The following is a 19,853-nucleotide window of genomic DNA, read 5'->3' on the forward strand; positions in this document are numbered from 1 at the left end:
TCTTCTTTGGAGAAATGTCTATTTAGGTCTTCTGCCCATTTTTGGATTGGGTTGTTTGTTTTTTTAATATTGAGCTGCATGAGCTATTTTTATATTTTGGAGATTAATCCTTTGTCTGTTGATTTGTTTACAAATATCCTCATCCGTTCTGAGGGCTGTCTTTTCATCTTGTTTATGGTTTCCTTTGCTGTGCAAAAGCTTTTAAGTTTCATTAGGTCCCATTTGTTTATTTTTGTTTTTATTTCCAGTACTCTAGGAGGTGGATCAAAAATGATCTTGCCGGGCTTCCCTGGTGGCGCAGTGCTTGAGAGTCCGCCTGCCGATGCAGGAGACGCGGGTTGGTGCCCCGTTTCGGGAAGATCCCACATGCCGCGGAGCGGCTGGGCCCGTGAGCCATGGCCACTGAGCCTGCGCGTCCGGAGCCTGTGCTCCGCAAATGGGAGAGGCCACAACAGTGAGAGGCCCGCATAACGCAAGAAAAAAAAAAAAAAAAATGATCTTGCTGTGATTTATGTCAAAGAATGTTCTTCCTATGTTTTCCTCTAAAAGTTTTGTAGTGTCTGGTCTTACATTTAGGTCCCTAATCCATTTTGAGTTTATTTTTGTGTATGATGTTAGGGAGTGTTCTAATTTCATTCTTTTACATGTAGCTGTCCATTTTTCTCAGCACCACTTATTGAAGAGACTGTCTTTTCTCTATTGTATATCCTTGCCTCCTTTGTCATAGATTAGTTGACCATAGGTGCGTGGGTTTATCTCTGGGCTTTCTATCTTGTTCCATTGATCTATGTTTCTGTTTTTGTGCCAGTGCCTTATTGTCTTGATTACTGTGGCTTGATTACTAAGGTAGTATAGTCTGAAGTCAGGGAGTCTGATTCCTCCAGCTCCGTTTTTCTCCCTCAAGACTGCTTTGGCTATTTGGGGTCTTTTGTGTCTCCATACAAATTGTAAGATTTTTTTTTGTTCTAGTTCTGTACAAAATGCCATTGGTAATTTGACAGGGATTGCATTGAATCTGTAGATTGCTTTGGGTAGTATAGTCATTTTCACAATATTGATTCTTCCAGTCCAAGAACATGGTATATCTCTCCATCTGTTAGTATCATCTTTAACTTCTTTCATCAGTGTCTTATAGTTTTCTGCATACAGGTCTTTTGTCTCCCTAGGTAGATTTATTCCTAGGTATTTTATTCTTTTTGTTGCAATGGTAAATGGGAGTGTTTCCTTAATTTCTCTTTCAGATTTTTCATCATTAGTGTATAGGAACGCAAGAGATTTCTGTGCATTAATTTTGTATCCTGAAACTTTACCAAATTCATTGATTAGCTCTAGTAGTTTTCTGGTGGAATCTCTAGGATTCTCTATGTATAGTATCATGTCATCTGCAAACAGTGACGGTTTTACTTCTTCTTTTCCAATTTGTATTCCTTTTATTTCTTTTTCTTCTCTGATTGCCGTGGCTAGGACTTCCAAAACTATGTTGAATAATAGTGGTGAGAGTGGACATCCTTGTCTTGTTCCTGCTCTTAGAGGAAATGCTTTCAGTTTTTCACCATTGAGAATGATGTTTGCTGTGGGTTTGTCATACATGGCCTTTATTATGTTGACGTAGGTTCCCTCTATGCCCACTTTCTGGAGAATTTTTATCATAAATGGTGTTGAATTTTGTCAAAAGCTTTTTCTGCATCTATTGAGATGCTCATATGGTTTTTATTCTTCAATTTGTTAATATGGTGTATCACATTGATTGATTTGCGTATATTGAAGAATCCTTGCATCCCTGGGATAAATCCCACTTGATCATAGGGTATGATCCTTTTAATGTGTTGTTGGATTCTGTTTGCTAGTATTTTGTTGAGGATTTTTGCATGTGTATTCATGAGTGATATTGGTCAGTAATTTTCTTTTTTTATAGTATCTTTGTCTGGTTTTGGTATCTTTTTAATTGTATTTGTCTCACCTTTAAAAAAATTATTTATTTATTTGTTTATTTATTTATTTATTTATTGGCTGTGTTCGGTCTTCGTTGCTGTACATGGGCTTTTCTCTAGTTTCGGAGAGTGGGGGCTACTCTTTGTCGCAGTGCGTGGGCTTCTCATTGCAGTGGCTTCTCTTGTTGCTGAACATCGGCTCTGGGTGCGCAGGCTTCAGTAGTTGTGGCACGCGGGCTCTAGACTGCAGGCTCAGTCATTGTGGCTCACGGGCTTAGTTGCTCTGAGGCATGTGGGATCTTCCTGGACCAGGGATAGAACCTGTGTCCCCTGCATTGGCAGGTGGATTCTTAACCACTGCGCCACCAGGGAAGTCCCTGTGCTTTTATTTCTTGTTCTCCTTGTTTTGGAGAGGCAACTTTCCTTATTTGAAGAGAAAAATATTTTTGCTCTTGAAATCAGAATTCAATGCCCTCATTCTAGAAGTGTGAAAATCTAATGCCTAAAAGGATAAAATAAATTACTTCATCCCTAGGCTAGTTAATGGAAGAGTTAAAACCAGAATTCAGTTCGTGATTCCCTGGCCAAAACTGAACTATGATTTGTTCTTTCTCCACAGAAGCAAATGTAGTCTGAGAGCTGGTAGGTATCTTTGAAGTCCTAGGTAAATTTTCCCAAGTTTTCCATGAATCTCCTTAACAATATAAGTGGATTTCAGCTTTGGTTAAAATATCAATGTGAATGGGAGAATTCACTATTCTATATCTACCTATTCTTATTTCAGAGAGCTCTGATTATTGGAGACATATTTTACTCTGAAATGCTTTTCTTCAATTCCAAACACTGTATCTATTTCTACTCTCTTTAGTTACAAAGAACTTTTGTATTTAAAAATAATATAGTTTGGTGAATAGAAGGCTGGCTTTCATAGTCTGGAGAAAGGATACTAAACTCACTGCCTCTAATTCTTTGTCCAACCTGAAGAAAATATTTGAGGCAGTTGGGAGGATGTAAGAAATTTCCAAGTGAATATTACAGGCAGATAAAACAAGTTGCATAAGCACAGAAAGGCTGAAAAATACAAGTTGCTCAGAGAATACAAATACATAGACTACATAGTTACAGTATGTAAAGGAAAAAAACCTGTCTTCTTCCCATGTTTCTCCTTTACTCTCACACTACTACCGTACTCACAATACTTCTAAAACCAGATGTGTGTGGGTTTTCCCTACCCTGAGCAATTCTGTGACACCAGCTTGGTGTCCTACAATAGAACTCAATCCTGACACTGTCAACCTGGAGACAGCACCTGGAGGTAGCATCAGATCCCACAGGTTAAGTGCTCAGTCCCACAAGACTGCCCCTACTTCAGATGCCAATTGCAAGTAGTTAAGTGCCCAGGTTACCTACAACTTCTGTCCAACACAGCTATAATTGGAGGTTCCCATGACCTCCCCCCCTTGGATTTGATTATTGGCTAGAACAACTCACAGAACTCAGGGAAACATGTTTACCAATTTATTAAAGGATATGATAAAGGATACAGATGAACAACCAGATGAACAGATACATAGGCAAGGTCTGGGAGTGCAGGAGCTTCTCTCCTGGTGGAGTTGGGGTGCATCATCCTTCTGGTACGTGGATGTGTTCATCAACCTGGAAGCTCTCCAGACCTCATACTCTTGGGATTTTATGGATGCTTCCTCATGTAGTCGTGATCAATTAACTCCATCTCTAGCCCCTCTCCCCTCTCTATAGAATGTGGGGAGGGGCTGAAAATTCCAAGCTTCTAATCAGGCTTCATCTTTCTGGTGACCAGCCCCCACCTAGGAGTCACCCAGAAGCCCACCAGAGTCCCCTCATTAGAACAAAAGATGCTCTTAGTGCTCTTATCACTTGGGAATGTACAGGGGTTTCAGGAGCCCTGTGTCAGGTACATGAGGCAGAGACCAATATATTTATTTACTATTTCATAGTAAGGTGGGTATGAAAACATGAAAAGTCAGTCAGGAAAAGTAATAATGCTAAATGCTAACAGTTTATTAAGCTATATTCTGGCTACTACTTAGTACTTTACATGTAATAACCTTCATTACAACCTTATTATTATCCTGTTTTACAGAGGGGGAAAAGGAGGCATGGTGGTGTTAGGGTAACTGGCCTAATATTATACAGCTAATAAATGACGGAGATGGGCTCTGAATCCAGGCAGTTTGTCTGCCCCTCATGAAATGGTCTCATAATGAGTGGCCTTTTTATTTTGAAGATTCTGGGACTTCTTAGGTAGAAAGTTGGAGACATTGGTAGGAAGATCCTCTTTTCTATCTATTCATCTTTGGCTTTCTCAAAGGAGTATCTGAGATAAGATAGGTGGTCCAAGTTTATGGAGCCAGAGTGGAGACCAGAGGACTGTTCCAACATTCTGATCTTCCACATATAACCTGGGGTTGGGAGGACAGACTAGCTGGTGGCTGGTGGACTAAGCTCAGATATTTCAAGTTGCGCAGAGACCTTCAGGGAGGAGATATCTTACCTTCCTATCAAGAGGAAAGGGAACTGAAGCTGTGAAAGGGAGAATGAGTACTGTTGGCAGTCAGTACTTGATGCCAGTTCTTCTTTTCTGCAAATGCATAGAGGAAAAAAAAAGACATTTTACAATTAAACAGCCATTAGTTAAGTACTGCCAGGTTCTAAGTGGTTGTTTATAAATTCATCTGAGCCTCACAGCAACCCTAGGGGACAGGCACAATTATTTATTCTTATTTTACAAATGGCGCCATTAAAGCACAAAGATACTATTATATAACTTGCTTAGTGTTGTTTGTTTTCGGCAAATAAATGGAGGTGTGAGGCTGGAAAGAACTACAATAAAGTTGTCATTAAGTACAAAACAGCTGATTAAAAATCAGTACTTTCCAGCTACTGTGTAGCAGAAAGAACCCTGGATTTGAATCAGGATTTGGATTCAAGCCCCATCCCTGAGTGCTGTGTAAAGATTTGGGGCTGGTCACTATGGGCAATTTTCTCGCCTACAAAATGCAGATAATAATACCTACCTCCTAGAGTTTTTGTAAGGATCTAGCGAAATGACTGTAAAAGCGCACTGTAATCTCTAAAATGTTAGACAAACGTGAGAAACTTTTCCTCCCGGCTCAGGATTCGTACATTTGGAATACGGACTACCAATCCCAACAGGCAAATCCTCCGCGCTCCCTTCCCGGAAACCGGCGCAGGTCCTTCTGGGACTTGTAGTTTTATACGGGATCTGGCCCGCCTTTCCCGCTTAGTAAGGGCGGTGTGGTGTGAGCCCCGGAAGTACTCGTCGCCTGAGAGGCGTTCTGGTTAGGAAGGAGAGGTTAGAGGTCGCGGGTGCAGAAGGCGTTCCTGCCGCTGGCCTAGTCGCTATGTAGCGGAGGGGTAGGCACCCTCCGCCACGTTCCGGAAGGTTCTTGTGCTCGACTAGGGCAATAGCCCCAGGATTTCTAGTCCCCGGCTTCGGGTCCTTGCCGGCTGAGCGGAGCCGCCGCCGCCATGTTTGGCTGCTTGGTGGCGGGGAGGCTGGTGAGGATGGGGCCGGGTGGTCTCAGGGAGGGGGCAGGACGCCGAGGACGAGGCCCCGGGAAGGGTGGGTGCGTCGGTGCACTGGATGCGGGGAAACCCCCTCACGTCTAGTTGACTGCTGAGAGTGTGAGGGTGGGCAGTGGGACGCTGAGATGTTCGCTGTCCTTTCCCCACAGCGCTTTTCGGAGTAGTAGTCACACCATTAGCTGCCATTTATCGAGTGTACATTATCCTAGGCAATGCATACGCCTTTTGTCTATTCCTAGTCATCTCAGCCATCTATGTAGCGCTTATTTGGCACTGCAAACTTAACCGTAACTCGTGAGATGGTGGTTCTCATTCTCATTTGGCAGTTGAGGAACAGAAGCTCAGTTGGCAGTATAAATACTCGCCTGAGCTCATAAAGTGAGTTCGAGGTAAATGTGGTGTTTGAACCTAGTCTGTAGCGTCCTGTTTGTCGAAGATGAAGGTACTCGGGCAAAGTATAACTGCTGGGTCCTTTTGGAAGGGCCCTAATACAAATATGCTTAACGTAATTGGAAATGGGCTGATAGAAACGCCTGAAACTTAAAGCGTGAGCGATATCTGTGATGACCCCAGAAGGAGGTGAGCAGTGAATTTCCTTATTGGTAAAAAGAGATTACCTTCCTTGATGAATTGTTAGATAAATGAGTTAAGTACGTGGGATTGTTCGGGAAGAATCTGGAGGGTGAATCTTGCTTGCCTCCGTAGAAGCCACTCAGAAATCCATTTCAGACCTGATTCCTTTCACCTAGAATTCTTTCTCTTTATTTTTTTCTCTCTGCTTTATTAAATGTTGCAGCCCCTTTGTTGAATTTTTCATCAATTTTTGATAATGTAGTGTGTACACAGTTCTGAGGAACCACAGAGATAAATTGGAGATGGCTATCCTCGGAAGATTTATTGTCTGTCCCTTGAATGACTGGGAGACCCCTTTTGGTGATGGTGGTAATTGATAATACTGGTGGGATAACTTTGTATTGCTTCTGCTCCGGATAGGAAGAATGAAAGGACCAGCCTGGGATTGAGTGTGGGACGAATTTCGTTAACGAATAACATTTAAAATGTGTGTGTTTTTCTAAAGAATAGAAAGGCCCTATGGAATCCGTGTTGTCTACTAATTTGGAAGGAATTTAGTTATAGCAGTGCCTGTGTCTATTTACCTAACACCTAACCTACATAATGGATATACAGTAGGGGTTCCTTCATGACAAGATTTTCTTTGACGGTGTTTGACTTTTTAATTCTGGAGTATTTGAACGTGTTAATCAAAATGAAGGGCAAATAGACCTAGCGATGCCTCAGCGTTTAACTACATTATTCTTTGACTAGAAAAATTCACCTAAAGTTATGGACTCAGTAAAAGATGTACCCTTTTTCCTAAGGTCGAGGATTAGAGTGTCATAATACAGATTAACAGAATGTCTGGTGCCTTTAACAGAGTTGACATTTAAGAAATATTTATTTTACCTGATGATTATTTCAAGACTTGCAGATACCATGATTTTATGTGCCTTTTAAGATTATGCATGCCAAAAACTGGTAAAATTGAATTTAATACTAATAGGCATTTTGGTTTATATTTATGTTCTTTCTTCCTTTGTTTTATTCTCTGTATTTAAACTGGAGGGTTTAATAATTTGGGGGTTACAAATATTTTTCAGTGAGTAGGCAAAATGACAAATAATGAATCTGCAAATAATGAGGATTGACTGTAATAACTTCTGAATTGCTTACCCATTCTAATAACTCGAGGTTATTTACCGTCAAACTAAAAGATAAAGCTTTGGTGGCATGGTGTTTTGAACAACTTTTCATTTTTATAACATTCTGAAGCTGTAGTGATTTATTTATGTAAGTAAAATCCTTTCAGGGCACTTCTGAAATAATTATGTTTTTGAAAGATTACATTCATTAAGTCAATTTAAGGCTAAATGTATATTTTTAGATTTTTCTATTAAAATAAGCACTCTTTTTGGTGTATTTGGTAATTCCATAATTAGAGTATCAGATTGATCCAATGTTATACTTGATATAATGACTATAATTGACTATATTTGGTAACAGAGCTTACAGCAATACTAAAAGGACTATAGAAACTTATCAAACTATTGAACTAAGGCGAGTTTCTTATATTCTAGGTGCAAACAGCTGCACAGCAAGTGGCAGAGGATAAGTTTGTTTTTGACTTGCCTGATTATGAAAATATCAACCATGTTGTGGTTTTTATGCTGGGAACAGTCCCGTTTCCTGAGGGAATGGGAGGATCTGTCTACTTTTCCTATCCTGATTCAAATGGAATGCCAGTTTGGCAACTCCTAGGATTTGTCACAAATGGGAAACCAAGTGCCATCTTCAAAATTTCAGGTCTTAAATCTGGTAAGAATAATATATTAAAACAGTTTCATAATTAAACTTTTTTCTTAAATAGCATAACATAGAATGTGGCTTTTTAAACTTTTCATTATATTTTTCTGATTGCTGAAGTAATATGTAACATTATTAAAAAAAAAAAAAAAATCAGGGACTTCCCTGGCAGTCCAGTAGTTAAGACTCCATGCTTCCACTGCAGGGGGCACAGGTTCCATCCCTGGTCAGGGAACTAAGATCCTGCATGCTGTGAGCATGGCACGGCCGGAAAAAAAAAAAAATCAGATGGTACTGACACATTTGAAAAATGGTAAGTGAAGAGAACTTACACTCACACTCCCATCCATCCTCTGCCTCTGCAGAGAACCACTTACTGTGGTTTTCTTTGTATGCTATATACCTTTGTAAAGGGATTTTTCTGAATTAGTCAGTGTTTTAATAAAAATGAGAGGAATCTTCTCATAATTTTTAATATGCACGTCAGTGTTTAAATAAACAGATAAACCAAGGAGACTTGTATAGGAAATACAATGAGAGTCCTTTTTTTTCTACGAAGATCTTTTGAGCTCTTAGATTTGATTACTTCTTCAGTGTTCTTCTGTTGGTTGTATTGACATTGCAGGTGTTAGATCTTACAGGGTCAATCCTTTGATGCTTGAGGTATTCTGTTTAGAAATTGAGAAGGATACTAGGTAGCATTTACTCCCATTGAATATCTGGTTCCTTTGAAAGTCTAGATAAAAACAGACCTGAAAAGTCTTAGATTATAATATGTGTTCTCCTGGAAATAGTCTGTAAAGTCCAAGGCAAAGTTGTATTTAGGTAACATGTTTATATATTTAACAAACATTTTGGTATCTACTATAATGATTAAGTTCTTGCCTGAGATCACTCATATTCTTACAAAGGAAGATAGTTCTATGGACCAATATTTAGAAGGGTGAAAAGTAATTGCGGATGTTTGTACAAAGTGCTGAGTGAGAATAGGTAAGGGACAATTAACTCTTAAGTAGGTTGGGGAAAATTTCTGGGAGGAGATGATATTGGACCTTTTGAGAAGATAAGTAGGAGTTTGTCAGGCCTGTGAGAGGCCTATTGGGCATTCTTTTCTAGGTAGAGGTAATATGAGTATAATGATGAAAGTTTGAAATCGTGGTATGCTCAGAATGGCACAAGGTATGGTGTATAGGATAGGCAGGCATGGATCATGAAAAGCTGAAAAGCTTATGTATCACACTGACTCATTTGAATTTAATAGGCTAGCAATTTTTAACATGCTTACATCACAGACCTATTTGATAGTGTCATAAAAAGTATGTGTAATATAATATAAACATAATGTAAATACTAAAAAATTTGCATGTACTCTGAAGCCCATCCATGTGTCCCTGCCCATAAAGAACTGTCCCTGTATGTATAGAGGAGCCAGTGAACAATTTCAAGTAAGGGAATGATATGATCAAATTTAATTTTTATCCTGAGGACTGTGAAGAATGAACTGGAGCATTTCTGGCCAGATGAAGAACTGTTAGCTGCTGTTATTTATGTAGTTGGAATTCTACAAGAAGAAATGGGAAAGAGAAAGATTTAAAGCTAAAAATTGTTGAGATTGATGATAAATACTAATCTCTAGATTTAAGAACCAGGACAGATTCTTACAGTCCTTCTCAGTGGGGGTTCCCTGAGATAATTATCCCTAATCCCTAAGGCAGTGGTTCTTAAAGCATGAGTCCCTGACCAGCAGCATCAGCATTACCTGGAAACTTGTTAGAAATGCAGATTTGTGGTAGGACCCCAGACCTACTGAATCAGAAAACTTGGATGGAATCCAAGTATTTAAATAGGTTCCCTAGGTGTTTTTGTTGCCTTCTGAAGTTTGAGAATCATTGTCCTAGGGCATCCACCATATGTAATGAATTAATACTTGTACATATAGCATGGTATTAGTTCTGAATAGTCTTTGGGAGAATTAAGAAAATAGTCATTATCAAATCACTTTTTCTCTTTTCTGTAGCTGCGCCTAAATAGAAAAAATAAGTTGAAAAAAAATGTGGACAACTCAATACACTTTAATGAAGTTAAATATAAAGAGAAAGTAATAAAGACACCAGAGAGAGAAGACAAGTCATTAATAACTGAACAGCAATGGGTCAGTTTAGCAGATTTATCAACAGCATGAATAGAGGTCAGAAGTCAATAGATGAGTATCTTCAAAGTGCCAAGGAAAAATAAAATAACCCTCAAAGCTATCATTGTAAAGTGAAGGAGAAATAAATGTGTTTTCATGTGGAGATGTAGAGTTTACTACTAATAGACCATTACTGAAAGTACTGAAGGTAGTTGCACTTTAATAGGAAGGAACTGAATCCCTGAATGTAGAAGGGTATGCCAAACTCAAAGTTAGCAAAGAAATTGGTAAACATAGACAAATCAGGACAACCTGATTACATAAAACAATACAACAAATAAATGCACAAGAATTAAATACTGTACTGGAAAACAGTGCATATGACAGGAGGGGTAGTGATCTGAGTAAGTTTTCTGAGGTCCTGTGGTTTACAAAGATTAATAACATTGATTCTACTTTCAAGTAATCCTGTTAAAATTTTAAGGAAAACTTTAAAAAAAAAGAAAGAAAAAGAGGGAAAAATACATGGTATGTGAAAAACAAAATGAGATGGTAGAAATAATTTCACATATATCAGTTATCAAAATAAATCTAAACCGACTAAACTTACCAGAGAAAGCATGGAGACTCCAGGATGGGATTTTTTTTTTAAAGGCAGCATACTAATATAGTGATGTTTATCAGTAACATGTCTAACACAAGGAACCCCCCAAAAAGCTGTCATAGGTGTGTTTTAGAAAAATGGGACTAAGGCAAAAGCATTATCAAGGATTAAGAGGTTCATTCACTAGGAATGAAATAATTCACTAGGAAGACTTAAATATTTCTAGGAAAAAGTGAATGTCATGAATTTGTGTGTATATAAAACATAACTTCAAATATATAAAAAAATTGACTTTACAATGATAAGTGGACAACCTTACAGTCAATATATTTTTTTTTTGCAATACGCGGGCCTCTCACTGTTGTGGCCTCTCCCGTTGCGGAGCACAGGCTCCGGATGCGCAGGCTCAGCGGTCATGGCTCACGGGCCCAGCCTTTCCGCGGCATGTGGGATCTTCCTGGACCGGGGCACGAACCCGTGTCCCCTGCATCGGCAGGTGGACTCTCAACCACTGCACCACCAGGGAAGTCCACAATCAATATTTTAATATACCTTTTGATAATTAATACATCAAGTAAATAAAATACTAGTAAAGAAGGAAAATTTGAATAAAGAATTAACAAGCTTGAGCTAATGGACACTGTAGAACCCTGAAACTAATAATTAGATCATACACACTTTTTAAGTACACAGAACATTTATGAAATTTGACCACATGCCAAGTCATGAAGCAAGCTGTAGCAAATGGGAGATTATCAGTATGCAACCCACAATGCAGTGTAATTACAAATCAAAAGATAAAACATTGCCATGTTTAGAAATTCAAAAATATTTTAACTAATGGGTCATAGAAGAAATGACCGTGGAAATTAAACTTCCACAGAAACCAAAGCAAAATAAAACATCACATATTAAACCTTTTGAATGCAGGTAAGGTAGTACTAAAGAGATTAACTCTTAGCCTTAAATGTGTGTGTATGAAAAGAGATTGAAATGAGTGGGCTAAGTATTGAACATAGCAACACAAAGAGAGTAGATGAAAAATGGTAATGCTAAGAATAGAAATTAGTGACAGAAAGCAAAGAAATGATAGAGGGCCTTAATGAAATAAAAATCTGATTCTTTGAAAAGACTAATAAAATGATGAGCTATTGAAAAGATACATTTAGGAAAAAGAAGACACAGTGTTATTGAAAATGTGAAAATGGAGACATAACTACAACTGTAGTAGAGACTAAGTAAAATTTACAAGAAGTTTTATGCCAATACATTTGAGAACAACAAAGGAACTGATGAAATTGGCTATTTTCTAGAAAAATATACGAAAGAAAACTGACTCAAGTAAATTTAGGGCTTCCCTGGTGGTGCAGTGGTTGAGAGTCCGCCTGCCGATGCAGGGGACACGGGTTCGTGCCCCGGTCCAGGAAGATCCCGCATGCCGGGGAAAGTCTGGGCCCGTGAGCCATGACCGCTGAGCCTGCGCATCCGGAGCCTGTGCTCCGCAACGGGAGAGGCCACAACAGTGAGAGGCCCGCGTACCAAAAATAATTAAAAAATAAATTAAAAAAAATAAATTTAAATCATGAATAGATACAGTATCAATAAAGAAAATGAGTAATTAAAAATATACCTCTCCCAATGTGAATGGACCTAGAGTCTGTCATATAGAGTGAGGTAAGCTGAAAAGAGAAAAACAAATATATATTAACGCATATATGTGGAATCTAGAAAAACGGTACAGATGAAACTATTTGTAGGGCAGGAATAGAGATGTAGACGTAGAGAACGGACATGTGGACACAGTGGGGAAAGGGGAGAGTGGGACGAATTGGGAGACTAGGTTTGACATAAATACACTACCATGTGTAAAATAGATAGCTAGTGGGAACCTGCTGTATAGCACAGGGAGCTCAGCGTGGTGCTCTGTGATGACCTAGATGGGTGGGATTGGGGGGCTTGGGAGGGAGATCCAAGAGCGAGGGGATATACATATAGCTGATTCACTTCATTGTACAGCAGAAACAAACACAACATTGTAAAGCAGTTTTACTCCAATAAAAAAAAAAAAACCTCTCCCCTTCACATACAACTATTAGACCCAGATGGTTTACAAAGTTCCACTATACCTTTATGAAACAGATTGTTCATATCTCATATAAAGTGTCGGAGAATAGGAAAAGAGGCAGAGTTACCCTAAGTTTAGATTTTGAAGCTAATATAACCTCCTTATCAAAAAGGACAAGGACAATATGAAGGAGGAAATTTGGCCTAAGCCAGTTTTATTTATTTTGGATTTTTATATCTTTGTACATATACAAGTTAAAAAGTGAATTTAATATATCTTTATTTTTTAAAATTTCATTATAGAAAATTCAAGATGTACAAAAGCAGACCAAGTGGAATATTTAACCCTTCTCTAGTCATCACGCAGCTTCAAAAATGACCAACTCATAACTGAATCACTTTGTTGTACACCTGAACACTTAAAAACAAATAATTTCTTAATATCGGATTGAACATTTAATCAGTGTTCAGATTTCCAGTGGTCTCAGAAGTCTTAATGTTTATATATTTTAAAGTTTTAAAATATTTTCAGTCAGCACCTGAATAGTAAAGTCCCTACATTGCAATTAATTGGTTGATAGATCTCTCAAGTATCTTCTATAAAAATCAAAGATTTAATGTATCCTGTTTCTATTTCCAGTAAATTATCTGGATTTAGAGGTTAGATCAGATTTCATTCGAATGCATTTTAAAAATTTTTTGGCAAGTTTATTATAGGCAATGTTGTGTTCTTTGATCAGGAAGTGTATTTTATATATATGTATACACACACACACACACACACATATAGTTATCTCTTTGGGAAATTAGCAGCCATTTATATGCAATGCTTAGATTCGCTAATTCAAAATGATAATATTCTAATTGTCATTTATTAGCTGTAAAGAGACACTTGCTATGGGTAGCGTCATTATAAGGTAGGATAAATGCTTGATTATTAATATATCTTCAAAAAAATGAGTTGATACCCTAACGTACTCTGGAAGTAATAAGGTTTTTTTTAAAGAATTATATCATTGATGTGTGTGTGTGTATTTATTTATATTTGACGTGTTCTAACCATTTGTGTATCATCAGGATCCATTGGACCTAATTTTAATTTTTCAGTTCTCTTTTAGGCAGATATTGGTATTTCATGACTTATTCTTTCTAAAGAAATCCCCCAAAGAACAGAGAAAATTAAGGTTTTTTTGTGGCTAACAATTTTAATAGCTTTATTGAGTTATAATTTACATACAGTGATCTGCATATATTTAAAGTATACAGTTTGGTAAATTTTGGTATATGTATACATCTGTAAAACCATTACTGCAATCAAGATAATGAACATATCCATCATCCCTAAAAGTTTCCTAGTGCTCCTTTGTAATCCCCTCTCCTGTCTCCTCCTCCACCCCAGGAAACTACTGATCTGCTTTCTGTCACTATAAAATAGTTTGCATTTTCTAGGGTTTTCTTTAACTCAGCATGATTATTTTTACAGTCATCCATGTTGTAGTATGACTCACGACAATAGTAATTCATTCCTATTTATTGCTGGGTAGTTGTGTGGTATACCACCATTTGTGTATCCGTTCACCTGTTGATGGACATTTGGATTGTTTCAGTTTTGGGCTCATAAAAATAAAGCCGCTGTGAACATTTGTGTATAAGTCTGTATGGACATATGGTTTCACTTCTCTTAGATAAATATTTGAGAGTGGAATGGCTGGTACTTCTGTGTTAAACTTTTTAAGAAACTGCCAAACTATTTTGCAACATGGTGGTTCCATTTTACATTTCAGTCTGCAGTATATGAAAGTTCCACTTCCTCCCTGTCCTTGTCAATACATGGTCAGTTTTACATGTTCTAATAGATGTATAGTGGTATCCCATTAGGTTTTAGATTTGCATTTCCCTAATGATACTGAGCATTTTATTTTTTGAAGTGCTTATTTGCTCTCTCTGTATCTTCCTTCGTGAAGTGTTTATTCAAATCTTTTGCTTTTTTTTTAAATTGCGTTTTCTTATTGAGTTTATTTTTTTATTTTATTTTTTTGGCTGCGCTGGGTCTTTGTTGCTGTTCGCGGGCTTTGTCTAGTTGCTGCAAGCCGGGGCTACTCTTCGTGGTGGTGCACGAGCTTCTCATTGCGGTGGCTTCTCATTGTGGAGCACGGGCTCTAGGCCTGCGGGCTCAGTAGTTGAAGCATGTGGGCCCTAGAGCATGTGAGCTTCAGTAGTTGCAGCACACGGGCTCCAGGGCACACAGGCTTTAGTAGTTGTGGCTTGCAGGTTCTAGAGCACAGGCTCGGTAGTTGTGGCACATGGGCTCAGTTGTTCCACGGCATGTGGGATCTTCCTGGACCAGGGATCAAACCCGTGTTCCCTGCATTGATAGGCAGATTCTTAACCACTGTGCCACCAGGGAAGTCCCCTCTTACTGAGTTTTGAGAGTTCTCTATGTATTCTTTTTTTTTTTTTTTTTTTTTTTTTCACAAATAAAATATGCATTCTTCTCCTCACGTTCACAGAGGTCTTTACATAGGAAAATTTAGTGCTTATAGAGAACTCCAGAGACTAATTAGTCTTTTTTTGCACTGTTAATCTGTTCTTTTAAAATATTTTGCTCTGAGAGCATTACACAGAATTTTACCTGACATAATAGAATACTATCAATGTCCCTAATGGTCAGCAAACCAATTAAGGACCAAAATAGTAAAACCATACTCAGTACACAATTTTTATGGAAATAGAATTTTCAAAGGATGACAAACAAATTATGCTAAGTGGTTTGGTCTTGTCACCACCAGTCACTCATATAACTCCTCAGACAGTGGCCAGAAAGGTACGTAAGAAGGCAAAAGTGGCAACAAAAGAATTTTGCATGGATACTTCAATTTATTTTATTTATTTATTTATTATTTTGGTACGCGGACCTCTCACTGCTGTGGCCTCTCCCGTTGCGGAGCACAGGCTCCGGATGCGCAGGCCCAGCGGCCATGGCCAACGGGCCAGCCGCTCTGCGGCATGTGGAATCCTCCTGGACCGGGGCACGAAACCGCGCTCCCTGCATCGGCAGGTGGACTCCCAACCACTGCGCCACCAGGGAAGCCCCCTCTATGTATTCTTGATACAAGTTATTTATAAGATATGTGATTTGACATGTTTTTCTAGTTTTTGGATTGTCTTTTCTCTTTATGGTATCTTTTATAGAGCATATGTTTTTGTGTGTTTTTTGTTTTGTTTTTCTGCAGACATCTTGTTTATTGATTTGTTCCCTTGCATCTTTTTAAAAGTTATTTTATTGAAGTATAGTTGATTTACTTAGAGCATGTTTTTAATTTCAGTGAAGTTCAGTTTTTCAGTTTGTTCTTCTCTGGATTGTGCTTTTAGTGTTGCGTCTAAGAAATCTTTGCCTAACCCAAGGTTACGAAAGTGTTCTCCTAGATGGTTTTAGTTTTAGATTTTACATTTGTATCTGGGATCCAATTTGAATGAATTTTCGTATTTAGTGCGAGGTAGGGATTGAAGTTCGAATTTTTTTTTTTGCAAGTGGATATCAAACTGTTCCAACACCATTTGTTGAAAAGAGAAAGTAATGACATATTTTTCTGCCTTCATCATCAAATATATTCACTTGATACTCACTTGGGAGCTCTCAAAGTGCTCCATTTTAAAGTAAAACATAAAGTACATAAATGAATATTTGTATAGATGTTTATATGAATATATATTGATTTAAAAATGAAAGAGAAATGGAAATACATACTGTTATACAGTTTTTTAATCAAATTACTAGTTGGAAAGCACACTAGAGAATTAAATGGATACTGGTAGATATTAATAGTAATAAGCGATATAGGCAGAGGAGCAACTAACTTGGGACAAGAGAGAGAGTTTTGGTTTGGGTGTGAGGAACCTTTGGAACATGATAGCAATGCCTTAAACATAAAGTGGTGGGTTTTGTTTGTATAGCAATAGGCTAGTAGCCAGCCAACTATTAACCTTTGCATAGTTGGACAGTGCAGGCTTATTTTGTACCCAGACTCATATGCATTGATTAAGGTTAGTATTGGCCACCATCTAGTATACCAGGACCCACTGGTTGTTTTTGGAGACATACTAATTAAATTGTCAATTTAATTGTCCTTACCTTACCTTACCTTACCTTCTCTTCTCTTTGCTCTAGCTTTGCCAACATTTTGAGTAGGGAAAGGGGTGCAACATCTCTTTTCATTTATGATCATCACTATAATTCATGAAAGAGATGCCTTGGAAATAGTGAAAAGTGCTTTCTTCTGTCATTTTTGCAGTGCCTTTGGCTGTCTTTTCCATTTTCTCTTGTGGCACCCAAAAGGTTGGGGGCAGTGGGCATAACATTCTGAGATCATAAAAACCCAGACATTTCCTTATTGTGTTATCTCATCCAATCTGGAGAAAATTCAGCAATCAAAAATGAGTTAGTACAGTTGCTCTAACCAAAACTTTAACAATAATAATTACTCAGTGACATATTTTCTGTGGAGTTAGCTAAAACAGTCCAAAATCCAGTCCCAGAGTAATACTTAATCCATTATGGGAAAATGGATTTATTTCCATTATGATAAAAGTAATTCTTTTATTCTCCTGCCTTTTAAAAAATAAATTATTTCTCATCATGTCCATAATAACATGGCTTTTGATAGCTTTTATCTATGAAAACAAAATGAAATTTCAAGGCAGTATTCTTAATGAGTAAAGCACAGTGCTTTATTAAAGGAAAAACAGCTTAAAATATTTAGAGACTTATTGACTATCAACATTAAACAAATGATAAAATGCTGTTAAAATGTTTTGGGTGGTTCTTTCCTAGTGTGTTTGGAAAATGCGCTTTTCGGATATTTAAAGTATTAGAATTCTTAATTTATACAGAGAAGATTAGACTTTTTATTCATATTAGGGAATTTTGTATTATTGAAATGTAAGAATAGGTGGGCTTGTAATGGATTTGTATTTTTGAACCTTTGAGATGCCCTTTATAAGTTTTATTACATTAAGCAAACCTAGCTAACCAGCACATCAGGGTGGAAGAGAGACTTGCTGAAGTAACTTTAGGCAGTTGTGACTGAACTGAGAATTTATTAAATAAGAAATCTAGAAGAATTTTATGGGAGTAGGGAGGGTAGACGGTTAGTTGAAGTGAAGCAGATTTCATGTTAAACTTTGGCAGTGTTTGGTTCTCTGCTGGTTGATGAACACATTTCTTAATTTTGCACAGAAAAGTTTTGGTCAGAGAGGGTCAGGACTGCTCTCTTGAGAGAATTGCAGTTGGTAGGACATCTTAAAACAAGTTACTGTGAGTTTTATTTTGTTTGAGAGAAGATTCTTTGTAGCTCTTGGGTTCTGAAAAGGAGTTATACGATGAATATACTTTTCGGCTGATGATGGAACAATCTGGGGTGATGGTTGAGAATTAGGATGGGACTAAACTTGAAAATATAGAAGGGAGGGTTTGATGTTAAGAAACAAGAAGAAACTTCCCTTCTTCCTCCCTCCATGGGATCTAGAAATCCTTAAAAAAAGTAAATAAATAAAAGGCACAAGCTTAGATACAGTTTGGTGGTTAGAGACTTGGGGAAGATTAAATGAGTCTCTTGCAATTTTTATCTTTAGATGCTGTGCTTGGTGTTTAGTGCAGAAGAGACATTTAATCAAAAACTTAGTAAAAATCATGAAATACTGGGAGTATTATATAGAGATTCTTTGCTTTACCGAAATTGTATGCAAACTCAAATTAGCACATAAAAGGGAATATTAACAAAATTAAAATTTGTTTGTATGGAACTTATATTTTTAAAAGTGGGTAACTATATGTCTTTTGCTATATCCTGATTTTTAAGTTGTCTGTTTACATTGTGAATGCTTGGGAAATATACTAGCAATTATTGTAGACATTTCCATTAAACAAGTTACAGAAGAAAAAAGTACTTGCTTATGTAAAGACTTTGTTGTATATCAACTTCATTCTTAGCACATACATTTCAAATTGATGACTGCTTTCATTTAGGGTCTCCGTATCTGTGTATGAATATTAAGATCACTCCACGCCAGTATTCAAAGGAAGCAGGTTACTGAGCTGAGATAATTGAAAGTGGCTCTATAGAAGATTAGACTGGAGCATGAACCTGAAGTATGAATAGGTTTGGATGGGATGGAAGTGGGAGTATGGGAATTGCATTTGGAAATCATCAGTCATGAAAGTAGTAGTATACACTGCACCTTCAAGTGACAGTGAGGAGGAGACTTTTAAAGGTAGCTTGATAGACTTCTATTTGGGACGTGTGGGGCGAGGGGTAAGGTTTAAAGGTAAAGTGGAGCTGTTGTGTGCTGGTTATGCTATGGGGGGTTTACTTTTTTTCTGGTAGGCATGTGTTTGAGCAAGAGAATGATATTTTAAAAAATGATGTTTTAGTAAAATCATTGTCTAGGATGGGTTGGAGAATCTTGTTGCGATTAGAGCCAGAGCAGCCAATTAGGAAGATTTTATAATGTTTGAAGGATGAAGGAAAGGGTAACATTGACTATCTGCTCATGCACTGCATTGTACTAGGCTTTCATGTGTATTATCTATTTAATCTTTATTTTTAACTTCTGGTTTTCAAGAGACTGGATGTCAGAGAAATTAAATATTTTGCTAGCATTTGGTGTTGTCATACAATTGATTTTTGTATATTGACTTTGTATCCTGGAGGATGAAGGAAAGGGTAACACATTGAATATCTTGCTAAACTCCCTTATTAATAGTTCTAGTTGCATCCTAGAATTTTCTATATAGATGATCGTAACATCTATGAAAAAGACTTTCATAGATTGGAAAGACTTTCTTTCCAATTTTTTGCCAAATTTTATGCCTTTTATTTCTTTTTATTGCCTTATTGCATTGCCCAGACCTTTGAGCATCATGTTGAATAGAAGTAGTAAGGGTGCAGTGAGGCAAGAAAAAGAAACATAACAGTTGTTCTCTCCTCCTTTATTTTATGAGTGGCTGAGATTGAAAATGAATTGCCCCTTTCATCAATATGAAATACCCTTTATTATGGTAATCCTTCTGTTTTGAAGTCTACTTTGTCTAAAATTTATATAGCTTCTCCAGTGTTCTTTCTCTCCAGTGTTCACATGCTATATTTTTCCTGTATTTTTACTTTGAGATAAATCT

The 19,853-nt window shown here is 37.5% G+C and overlaps 1 protein-coding gene across 1 annotated transcript in view; it reads left to right on the forward strand.

The window, feature by feature from the left end:
* Window positions 1–5,230: 5,230 nt before the first annotated feature.
* HIKESHI (heat shock protein nuclear import factor hikeshi) overlaps window positions 5,231–19,853 on the forward strand; it is a 33,108-nt gene continuing 18,485 nt past the window's right edge. The window contains exons 1-2 of the mRNA XM_007448837.1: window positions 5,231–5,492; window positions 7,655–7,892. Of these exons, the coding sequence (XP_007448899.1) occupies window positions 5,463–5,492; window positions 7,655–7,892 (268 nt within the window). The 5' untranslated portion in view covers window positions 5,231–5,462. The remainder of the gene's footprint in view (window positions 5,493–7,654; window positions 7,893–19,853) is intronic.

Source organism: Lipotes vexillifer, unplaced genomic scaffold (assembly GCF_000442215.2).
Source record: "Lipotes vexillifer unplaced genomic scaffold, Lipotes_vexillifer_v1.1 scaffold771, whole genome shotgun sequence".
Lineage (NCBI taxonomy): Eukaryota > Metazoa > Chordata > Mammalia > Artiodactyla > Lipotidae > Lipotes > Lipotes vexillifer.